At 35.7% G+C, this 12,284-nt stretch overlaps 1 protein-coding gene across 3 annotated transcripts in view; it reads right to left on the reverse strand.

Moving 5' to 3' along the window:
* Positions 1-7,599, reverse strand: part of DNAJC12 (DnaJ heat shock protein family (Hsp40) member C12) — a 42,021-nt gene extending 34,422 nt beyond the window's left edge. For 2 of the 3 annotated variants that reach the window (XM_043596453.1, XM_043596452.1), the window contains exon 1: positions 7,372-7,599. In XM_043596453.1, the coding sequence (XP_043452388.1) occupies positions 7,372-7,449 (78 nt within the window). In that variant the 5' untranslated portion in view covers positions 7,450-7,599. The remainder of the gene's footprint in view (positions 1-7,371) is intronic. The other variant, XM_043596451.1, reaches the window with a different exon arrangement.
* Between the last annotated feature and the right edge of the window lie 4,685 nt (positions 7,600-12,284).

Below are 12,284 nucleotides of genomic sequence, written 5' to 3' on the forward strand. Positions count from 1 at the left end.
TTTTTTACTCTTTGATATAACAATTCCAATTATAGAAATTTGTCTAAGGAGATAGTCAGAGGTGGGAAAATTATTTAGTTATAACAAGGTTCAATGAATAAAATGTTATAAATTTTAAACAAAACCTTATGTGTCCAGTAATAAGATATTAAAGTTAACTGAAATATTTCTTAGGCTGAGATATTTTACAGTCATTAAAAAAATCATCTTGTAGGGACACCTGGGTGGCTCAGTTGGTTAAGCATCTGACTCTTTTTTTTTTTTTTTAACATTTATTTATTTTTTTGAGATAGAGACAGAGCATGAACGGGGAAGGGTCAGAGAGAGAGGGAGACACAGGATCTGAAACAGGCTCCAGGCCCTGAGCTTTCGGCACAGAGCCCGATGCGGGGCTCGAACTCACAGACCGTGAGATGATGACCTGAGCCGAAGTCGGACGCTCAACTGACTGAGCCACCCAGGCGCTCCAAGCAGCTGACTCTTGATCTTAGCTCAGGTCATGATCTCATGGTTGGTGAGATTGAGCACCACATCAGGCTCTGGGCTAATGGCTCAGAGCCTGCTTGGGATTCTCTCTGTCCCTCTCTCTCTACCCCTCTCCTGCTCATATTCTCTCTCTCTCTCTCTCTCTCTCACTCTCTCTCGAAAAATAGGTAAATAAACTTTAAAAACTCATCTTGTAGTAGAAGACTTTTAATAATCTGAGAAAAATTATATAATATAGTTCTATGAAGAAATGTAAACTACAAAGCATTATATGAGGCATAAAACCATAATGTTTTACCTTAAAGGGGATTATAATATATATATACATATATAATAACAATAATAACAGCTAAGATTTATTAAGATTTATTATATGCCAAGCACTGTTCTAAGCACTGTGCATATAGCATCTCATTTAATTCCCACAACTCTGTGAGGTGGGTACTGTTATTATTCCCATTTTACAGATTAAGAAGTCAATACACAGAAAAGTTAAGTGGTTTTCCCAAGGCCATAGGGCTGGTAAGTAGAAGAGCCAGTATTTGAACTCAGGCAGTCTGCCTCCATACAGATATAGACATGCACATTGTAAATATTAACACATATATGCATGTATTTACATAACACATAAATATAGCATATGTGTATACACACACATATACTCCCAGATTTTAAGCATCTAAGCTAATATTTTTCTCCATGTTCTCTTCATACCCCACATCTTCTTATTGAAAGTATATTAGTTTTTATGGAGCACCCAGTGGCTCAGTCAGTTGAGCATCCAACTTCAGCTCACAGTTTGTTAGTTCAAGTCCCATGTCAGGCTCTGCATTGACAGCTCAGAGCCTGGAGCCTGCTTTGGATTCTGTGTCTCCCTCTCTCTGCTCCTTCTCCGTTCACTCTCTCTGTCTCTGTCTCTGTCTCAAAACTAAAGAAACATTAAATTTTTTAAAAAAATATATTAGTTTTAGAAATTAAACTTTAAAACTTAAAAACTTATCTTTTCCACAGCCTATTAGCACAATATTTTGATCTGTGTCAGCAAATACTCCAGTGTGCAATAGGCACTAATCCGGTTCCCACTTGGATGAATCTTCTCCAGCTTTCTCTGGCCACACAAATGCCTTCTGTCTCTCCTTCTATGTGTCTAAATTTTGACCTAGTCTGATCATTTCAAGCATCATCTCTTCTCTGAAATCTTTTCAGATAGTCTTCCTGTAATTTCTGTTGCACTTACCAACAATACCACATAGCACAGTCCTTATTTTTTCTCTATTTCCTTTGTATTAGTTTGGCTCCTCAGCTGGATGCCAAGGTTCTTACACAATTTCTCACCTTTTTGTTTTGTTTTCTTTTACCCCCATCACTTCTAGTACTGGCCCAATGCCAAGTGTTGAATAAATACTTGATTATAGACTAACAGATGTTCTTTAACACCATTATAGCATAATAGAAGCTTTCTGAAAATTATGATTTATTCATTAAAAGAATGAACTGATTCTAGTGATGGAAATTCATATGCTATAGAAAAGAGAAGACTCATCTTAATAAGTGGGTGAATTAGTATCCATCATTTCAGTTCACTTAGTGTGAAACTGGATTTTTCCCTTATATAAACTTCAAACGTTAGCAATATTCCCAAAATAAATTCAGTGAGATCATCCTACATCATTGTAATCAAATGATAATCAAAACATAAGCTATAGAAATAATATGAGCCACAAAATATAAAATGGTAGTATTGGGTTATAACCCATAAAATACAGTAACTATTAATCCATAGTGACAAAAGTAGTTGAATAAATAAATAAATGTGGGATAAAGGATATATTTTCTCTACAGAAGAATTCCAAGTAATAAATGTAAAGTGAATAAAGAAAATAGAAAGTTACCATTTGGCAAATACCATCGTAGTAACTGTTACAGGCAAGATACACCAAAAGATGCTAAAATCAGCCAGTGAAAGTCTGAAGTGGAACACTATAGCCTCAAAGAATCTTCACCAAAAATATTTTTTAATTACCAAAGGGAAAATAGTAACCCTACAGTGGAAAAACCTGGCAGAAGAAACCTGAAAAACACAACCTTAACTATGTGTTTAGATCATTAGGACATATTGACATCCCGTACCCAGATATGACACACTGAAAAAGGTACAATATCACTTCAGCATTATTCTTTCCAAAAACACATAACCTCAGCCTAATCAGGAGAAAACCTGAGACAAACCAAAACGGAGGGACATTCTACAAAATAACTGACCATTACTTTTCAAAGTGTCCAAGTCATGAAAAAAAAAAAAAAGGAAGGTATGAGAAATTGTCATTGTGAAGGAAACTCAGGGAACAAGACCCCTAAGTGTAATAATGGATTCTAGCTTGGATCTTGAAAGAGAAAAAAGACATTAGTAGAAACACTGATGAAATTAGAATGAGACCTATCCTTTAGATCAGAGGTTGAATAACTCTAGCCCAAAGGACAAATCTGGCTTGCCACCTGTTTTGTTTTTGTTTTTTTTTTTAATAAAATTGTCTTCGTCATTCATTTACATATTATCTATGGCTACTTTCTTGCAATGGCAGAATTGAATAGTTGTGCTAGAGTCCTGCAAACTCTAAAATGTTTGCTGTCTCGGGGTCAGCACCTAGGAGAAACAAGCAGGATGCCTAGGTTTAAGGAGGTAGCCTTACTCTCATAGACTTTTGCACTTGCACAATCCTGAGAGTTAGTGCCTCCTTAAATTTTGTATCCCAAGTGCTCTGCTTGCCTCACCCTAGTCATGGCTTGGTCTATCTGGCCCCTTACAAAAAAAAAAAAAAAAAAGCTTGCTGGCCCCTGGTTGAGTTAATACTATTGTGCCAATGCTAATTTTCTGATTTGTATAATTTTACTATGCGTGATAATTGTAAATACAATGTTAACATTAAGGGGAGTGGGATGAAGTGTATACATGAACTCTGTGTTATTTTTGCAATGTTTCTTTAAGTCAAAAATTATTCAAACAGGTGGAACACAGAGGATTTTTAGAGCAGTGAAACTACTCTGTATGATAAATGTCATTATACATTTGTCCAAACCTATAAAATGTACAAACCCAAGAGGGAACCATAATGCAAACTATGGACTTCGGGTGATTATATCAGTGTAGGTTCACCAGTTGTAGCACGTGTACCATCCTAGTGGAGATGTTGATAACAGGGAGGCTAGGCATTAGTGAAGGGAAGGAAGTATATGGAAAAGCTCTATACCTTCCACTCAATTTTGCTATGTATCTAAAACTGCTTTTAAAAAGTCTGTTAAGAGGCACCTTGGTGGCTCAGTTGGGTGAGTGTCCAACTTCAGACCATGATCTACATTTCCTGAGTTCCAGCCCCACATCAGGCTCACTGCTATTAGGGCAGGGCCCGCCTCAGATCCTCTATCCCCGCCCCCCCCCCAACCCTTTAGACAGAATTGTCTAAATTTACAAAGTTCCAAGTGTCCAGTATTATTGTGAGGCCAAAACAACACCACAACTTATTATGTGCCAGGCACTATTCTAAGTCTTTATTTAGCATGTCTCATTTAATCCCCACAACACCTCTATGAGGTGGGTACTATAATTATTACCCCCATTTGCAGATTAGGAAACAAAGGCATAGAAAAAAATTAAGTCATTTCCCCAAGGTCACACAGCTCATAAATAGTAAGATTTAAACCCAGGTGGTCTGAAGTCAATAAGGAAGGGAACTAGAAACAAAAAATAGATGTCTCCATTTATCAAGTTTATGCTCAATTTTCAAGACTGTGAAATCTTAAAATCAGGATGCCTTCTTATCATTACTACTGAAATGGTGACCAAATACCAAAAAATCAAATAAAGTATACATCAAGGAGATATCTTATTTGATATACATCCTAGTTTGTGGTGTATGCATTCATAAAGACTTTAGACGATTTCATAACATGTGTCTTTTGTGTAAAATCTGATGCAGGGCGAAAAAGCTGATTAACTTGGAATCAATCTGCAATACATGTTTTTGAAATGAGGGTATGTTGTTTTCTACTCAACAGGAGCAGAAATCCTCCCATGGTTTATATATGTCATTTCATTAATTTTCAACACAAGCTTTAAATTGTAAGAACTATATATTGAGGGTCTCAGTTTATTAAGCAGCCGTCTCTCAATTTTGGCTCAAATCATGATCTTGCGGTTTGTGAGATCAAGCCCCGGGTCAGGCTGTATGCTGACAGTGAAGAGCCTGCTTGAGATTCTCTCCCTCCCTCTCTGCCCTACCCTGCTCTCTCTCTCTCTCAAAATAAATAAATAAACTTTTTAAAAAAATTTTTTTAACGTTTATTTATTTTTGAGACAGAGAGAGACACAGCATGAATGGGGGAGGGGCAGAGAGAGAGGGAGGCACAGAATTGGAAGCAGGCTCCAGGCTCTGAGCCATCAGCCCAGAGCCCCACGCGGGGCTCGAACTCACGGACCGTGAGATCGTGACCTGAGCCGAAGTCGGACGCTTAACCGACTGAGCCACCCAGGCGCCCCAATAAACTTTTAAAAAAATAAACAAACAAACAAATAAATAAATAAATTGTAACAACTATATACTAAAGCAAAAGAATTTTGTGTGTGGCTCAACTCAGTTGTTATAAATAGAATCAACATATTAAGTCGCTTTGAAATTATAACTGCTAAATTGCTTCTTTTTTTTTTTTAAGTAGGGCCCATGCCCAATGTAGAGCTTGAACTCATGACCCTGAGACCAAGAGTCTTCTATTCTACCAACTAAGACAGCTAGGTGCTCCTAAATGCTTTTGAGTATGAACATTTCTGGTCAATTTTTTAAAGCATCAAATCAAGGAATATTTGAAGCAAAAGAAATCCATCCAGTACAAATCAATAAAGGAAATGTCACACTAAATACTTAAAAAAAATGTAATTGAAATATTTTTAAATGGGAAAGATATATATGAAAAGAGGGAAAAGATACATATAAAAAGAATTGACAAAATTGTGACAGATCATTTCATTTTAAATAAATGATTGTAATTTAAACATCTATGGCAGGGACAGAATCAGTAATGAAAGAATTGCAAGACAATGCTTTTATTCCCCTTTTCATACATGCCACAGTACATACAGAGAAGTATGACTATAACTGGTAACAAAAGGGCCGACTATAACGAAAGGACACTGTTATAAACATTATAAATAATACGAACTTTTTTTTTAAGTCTTTTCAAAACCAATGCTCTTTCTCCTTCAAAGACTGAGGAAACAATCACATAACTATAAAAGAGTGACTAATCGGGTCTAGACATTTATTATGGGAATAGAACAACCTTTACCTTATAACTTAGCATGACAACATTTTTGTAAAATCTAAATTGTGAAGCTTATCAAGTTAAGTGATGTTCCTTTGATTTTAAAAATCTCCTTCAAAAATTATTTGGCAATAGCATAATTCATAATAAAGATAGTAAAAATGGTAATAAGCTTTCTTAATTGCTGTAAGTAAATCACCACCAAATAAACAAGAATAACATATTATCCTAAAGGGAAATATGCAACTAAAAGAGTGTTATAATCTGGGGTGTGGTGTGTGTGTGTGTGTGTGTGTGTGTGTGTGTGTTTAACTATAAGATACTTAAGATGACTTCCTCAGTGTGATGAAGATACAGATTTTAATCCTTTGTGTCCAAGGTCACATTCTATTTTCCAAACAAAATTAAGCACATATTATTACTAAACTCCAGCCTTATGAAACAAAGATAAATAGAAAAATATTTTGCTTGAAAATATTAATATTAATAGCTATGTTTTAGTAATAAAACATTTTAGTAACTATTATATAAAATATAAGATAATATATTCAATAATAAAATTGAAATATACTTCATATTCATCTCAATAGTATTTAAAACATTGGAAAACTAGGAATCAATGAAATACTTAACAATAAGAAAATAATCAATTGTGATACAACAATAAAATGAAATATGCAACATTAAAATACATATGAAGAGTGTTTAATGTCATGGACAAATCCTTGTTATAATGTTAGCGGGTAAAAAGCAGGAATCAACAAGTAAATATATAATATCTTCCCAAACATATTTCTAAATATATATATATATATATATATATATATATATATATGAAAAAGACTGAAGTTTAATATACCGAACATTAATAGTATTATCCTTGGGAGATAATTATATCTTGGGAGATAGAATTATAAATGAGTTTTCCATAATTTTTTTAATATATGAAATTTAGAGTTTTCCATAATTTTAAAAACTTTTACAACCTTCATCATTGTCTATGTGGCCCTTTAAAAACATTATTTCATTGTAGATCAAGTGAACAACTATAGAGTTTTCACATGTTTGGTTTCAGAAGCCACCCTTTTAAGTAATTTTTAAGTTAAGATGTTAACATAAAAGGATATTTTTTGGTCTATATAATTTAACTGCTCATATAAGAGTACATATTTTAATAAAATATTTTAAAATCACTAATTACTAGAAAATTACATTTCATCTCAATTATAGTATAAATTACCATAGTAAAGATATAGCTTATGTGTTCTGTAAAACACTGCCAACAGCATTACAATAAAATTTCAAATATATATTTTTAGTATATTTGAAATAGAGTCTATGGCCATGTGCCCAAATACACATATTCAATCAGAAACATCTGTAAAATCACAAAAGGACACTACTCCAGTAAAGATCTAGGATTTAAATCCTTAACTTTCTCTAAGCCAAATGTACTTTAAAGTAATGTAAGATTAGGTTTTTAGGCAATGTGACTAAAAGTTCAAAGTTAAAACCTTAAATAAAAACTTGAAAACCTGTTGTGAAAAAGAACAGCATTATCCACTGTCTTACCGAAGATAGTTCATCACATCCCAGTAACATGTAGTAATCTTCAGTATCTTCTGACCTGTAATTTAGTATTGCATCCATTTCAATTACTAAATCAGCTTTTCTTCCCTGTGAAACAAGAGACAGAATAAGCTGTGCATTAACAGGAAAAGCCTTTTTAAGTCTGGTTTTCAGCAGCACGTTCCAAACAGCAATAACCAGATTTAAGGCTGGCCACAGTCCATATAACAGATGTCATCCTAGACCTTTGTAAACTCTACCTTTCATTGGCTGTTGGCAGAAGAGAAAAGAATAAGTCATGTGCCTAACTGTTGCAGTGCTGCCTGGGATCTGTAGTTTCAGTTTATGTAAGCAATGCACACAAACCATTCCCTTCATAGGTTGGCAAAAACTGTTCATTTTTATGTACTCCCCAAATTAGCCATTTCTCCATCGCCTGTATATTTTTACCTTTTTCTTTTTTTTTTTAAGAAATAGAAGAAACTTTGAAGCAATGTAATAAAAATCTTAGAATGTGTTAAATCCAAGTAGTGGGCATTTTTTCTGAGTGCTTAGAATATTTCATAATTTTTCAAACAGTCTAAGAGTAGAAGGAAATAGACTAGGAGAGCACATTTTCAATCATTTGATAATTTACTCATTAAACAAGTATTTATTGAGAATCTATTTTATGTCCAGCACAGTTGTAGGAAATGGTGTGGTAAATAAGTCTCAGTTCTCAAAGAGCTTACATTCTGATGGAGGGAGGTAGACAAGAAACATGCAAATAAACAAGATCAATTAAAATAGTGATTTATGGGGTGCCTGAGTGACTCAGTTGGTTAAGCATCCGACTTCAGCTCAGGAGTGATGTCACATTTCATGGGTTTGAGCCCCAGGTCAGGCTCTGTGCTCACAGCTCAGAGCCTGGAGCCTGCCTTGGATTCTGTGCCTCCCTCTCTCCTTGCCCCTCCCCTGCTCACACTATGTCTCTCACTCTCTCAAAAATAAATAAACATTAAAAAAAAAATTAACAGTGATCTATACTATGAAGGAAATAAAACAGGACAGTGAGAAGTAGAACTGTATGATGACCACGTTTGATTCACTGTGCTATCATTCCTGAGCTGGCTGTCCAGACTCAGGAGGTATCTAGCCTAGGGTGAGTTCAGGGAGTCTGTGTTTCAGCTCACTGTGGTCCTAGGGTATGCAGGTCAGTCTAGGATTTAGAGAAGAAGGTCAATGGTCACAGATACAACATTTTAACCACCTTAACCCTTTAAACATTACCACCTTGGAAAAAGAAACATTTTCACTGAGCTCACCTAACACATTTTTTTTAAGGTTTATTTTGGAAATGAAATAAAGCACTGAAGCACCATTTTACAATTCCTTCATTATATATCCTCTCTTGCTAAAATTTCTGTATGGAATTTTAAAATAAAGTATAGAGTTGCCTGGGTGGCTCAGTCGGTTGAGCATCTGACTCCTGATTTCGGCTCAGGTCATGATTCCAGGGTCATGGAATTGAGCTCTTGTCGCGTTTGGTACTGAGTGTGGAGTCTGCTTAATACTCTTTCCCTTCCAGGGTGCCTGGAGGGGGCTCAGTGGATTAAGCGGCCAACTCCTGATTTTGGCTTAGGTCATGAGATGAAGCCTCGCATCCTGCTCTGACAGCTCAGAACCTGCTTAGGATTCTCTCTCTCTGTCTCTGTCTGTCTGTCTGTCTCTCTCTCTCTCTCTCTCTCTCTCTGCCCCTTGCCTGCTTGCACTCTCTCTCTCTCTCTCTCTCTCTAAAATAAATAAGTAAATAAAATAAAGTATAAATATTTTTGTTTTGGAAACTTCGCATCCCTTGGGGTATTTGGAGGCCTACTTGAGTATCACAAAATACAGACCAGAAATAAGACCAGAACTGGCAAATGGCCTTAAAATGATGTGAAGTTGCTGCTGTCGAAAATGGTAACAAGTCGTCAAAAAATCAAACACAGAGTTACCATATGATGCAGCAATTCTACTTCTGGGTATATACCTAAAAGAACTGAAAGCAAGGTGGGAGAGCCTGGGTGGCTCAGTTAGTTAAGCATCCGACTCTTGGTCTCAGCTCAGGTGTTAGCTCAGGTCTTGATCTCAAGGACATGAGTTCAAATCCAGCACTGGGCTCTGCGCTGGGCATGAAGCTACTTGAAAAAAAAATTTTTTTTTAAACTGAAAGCAAGGACTTTAACAGGTATTTGTACACCCATGTTCATAGCATCATTATTCACAATAGTCAAAAAGTAGAAGCAAACCAAGTGTTTGACACAGGAATAAACAAAATGTGGTATACACATACAATGGAATTGTATTCAGTCTTAAAAAGAAAGGGACTTATTTTTTTTAATGTTTGTTTATTTTTGAGAGAGAGAGAGAGAGAAAGAGAGAGCAAGCAGAGGAGGGGCAGAGAGAGAGAGAGGGAGACACAGAATCCAGAGCAGGCTCCAGGCTCTGAGCTGTCAGCACAGAGCCAGATATGGGGCTCGAACCCACGAACCATGAGATCATAACCTGAGCCAAAGTCAGACGCTTAACCAACAGAGCCACCCAGAAGGAAGGAACTTCTGACACACACTACAACATGGATGAATCTTGAAGACATTATGTTCAGTGAAATAAGCCAATCACAAAAAGACATGTTCTGTATTATTCTACGTATATGAGATACCTAGAGTAGTCAAATTCATAGAGACAGAAAGAAAAGTAGAGGTTACCAGGAGCTGAGGGGAGGGATGAATGGAGAGTTATTGTTTAATGGGTATGGAGTTTTAATTTGGAGAGATGACAAAAGTTGCAGACATGGATGATGGTGATGGTCACACAACTATGCCAATGTACCCAATGCCACTGAACTGTATATTTAAAATAGTCAAAATGGCCAATTTTATGTTATATATGTAAATATTTACCACACTTTTTTAAAAAAGTTATATAAACACTAGACAACTTTGACTAAAAAAAAATATTGCTCTTTTACTCTCGATCCTGAGAACAGTGAGGACAATGCTTTGATGTTGTCCTGAAGAACAAAAAGAAAAGATTATTATGAAAGGAATTTTGGTAAAGCACTCTCTTCAGTTTTTTGAATGCAACTGGAAAAATCTTTCTCCTAAACCACCATGTTTTCACATTCTGAATATTTAAGTTCGTAAAGAGTCCCAGTGAACATATGCCAGCAGCAGAAGAAATTGGTACATCCTTTCTGAATTGGAAATTGGCATATCAAAAGTCAGGATTTTAAATGATCTTTGTCTAAGAAATTTCATACCTAGAAACTTATCCAAAGATTATAACCAAGAACAAAGATATAGCAATAATGATGGTTATTTTTACCAAAACATGATTATACAATGAACATATTTTAGGAAAATTAAATGCTTAGCAATCATACAAATAATGTCCACATACAGTAGTATACCATGTGGTCATTTAAACATTTTTTAAAGTTTTTATTTATTTATTTAAAATAATGAGAGAGAGAGAGAGAGAAAGCGTGCACCAGCAGGGGAGGGACAGAGAGATAGAGGGAGACAGAATCTGAAGCAGGCTCCAGGCTCTGAGCTGTCAGCACAGAGCCCCTGGCAGGGCTCAAACCCACAAACCGTGAGATCATGACCTGAGCTGCAACCCAGAGACAGACACCCAACCAACTGAGCCGTCCAGATGCCCCTCACAATATTTAATTTTAAAAATTTACTTTAATCTACATGTTTTATATCATATATTATGAAAAAATATATTGTAAGTTTACAAGTATAAGGCAATCTACCTTTTTTCTAAAGGATGATTTTGGAAATAACTTTGTCTTATATCTTACATTCTTAGGTTTTAAAATCATTTTCAGAAATGTTTTCTCTTTTTTAACTCAGAAAAGTTTTCATTACTTACTTTAAAATATATTACCAGACTTTGGGGGGCCTAAAAGGTTACCAGGGGGCACCTGGGTGGCTCAGTTGGTTAAGCAGCTGACTCTTGATTTCAGTTCAGGTCATGATTTCATGGTTCGTGAGATTGAGCCTTATATGGGGCTCTGCGCTTACAGAACAGAGCCTGCCTGGGATTTTCTCTCCTCTCTTTGCCCCTCCCCTGTCCATGTTCTCTCTCTCTCTCTCCCTCTCTCAAAATAAATAAATAAACATTTAAAAAAAAAAGAAAAAGAAAATGCATTCCCACAAAAACTTTAAAGAACAAATAAATAAATATATAAAGAAAGAGCGAGCTGATGTTTTGAGAAAAGTTGGAGTGCCACTTATTTATTTCTACTCTTTCCCCGAAATTAACCTTCAAACCTAGCACAGCATGTCATTATAGGGTATATGTATATATATTTTTTCAAGTTTATATATTTATTTTGAGGGAGAGAGAAAACAGGATATGGGCAGAGAGAGAGAGGGGGAGAGAGAGAATCTCAAGCAGGCTCCGCACTGTCAGTGCAGAACCCAATGTGGAGCTCAAACCCACGAACCATGAAATCATGACCCACGCCAAAATCAAGAGTTGGATGCTTAACTGACTGAACCACCCAGGCGCCCCTATATGGTGTATTGTTAATGCCCATTGGGGTTTTCTCCCAATAAAGGTACCAAAAATCATGTTGGGACCAACTGGCTAATAATTGGAGAAATGATAAAGCTAGAACCATCCCTCCTTATGCCAAAATAAATTACATATAATCAAATAACCCAGAAGCCATCGAGAAAATTAATAAACATGAGTATATAAATATTAAGTGCATTTGTGCAGCACAAAAAATACAAAAGTAAAATCAGGTTAATAATGTACAAGGAGAACAATTTCACAATTCCCATAATAGACAAAAGACCAACTTCCCTAACTTACAAAAAGTGCAGACAAATCAATAAGAACAAGGTTAACAATCCAATAGAAAACCGGGCTGAGAA

Source organism: Prionailurus bengalensis, chromosome D2 (genome assembly GCF_016509475.1).
Source record: "Prionailurus bengalensis isolate Pbe53 chromosome D2, Fcat_Pben_1.1_paternal_pri, whole genome shotgun sequence".
Lineage (NCBI taxonomy): Eukaryota > Metazoa > Chordata > Mammalia > Carnivora > Felidae > Prionailurus > Prionailurus bengalensis.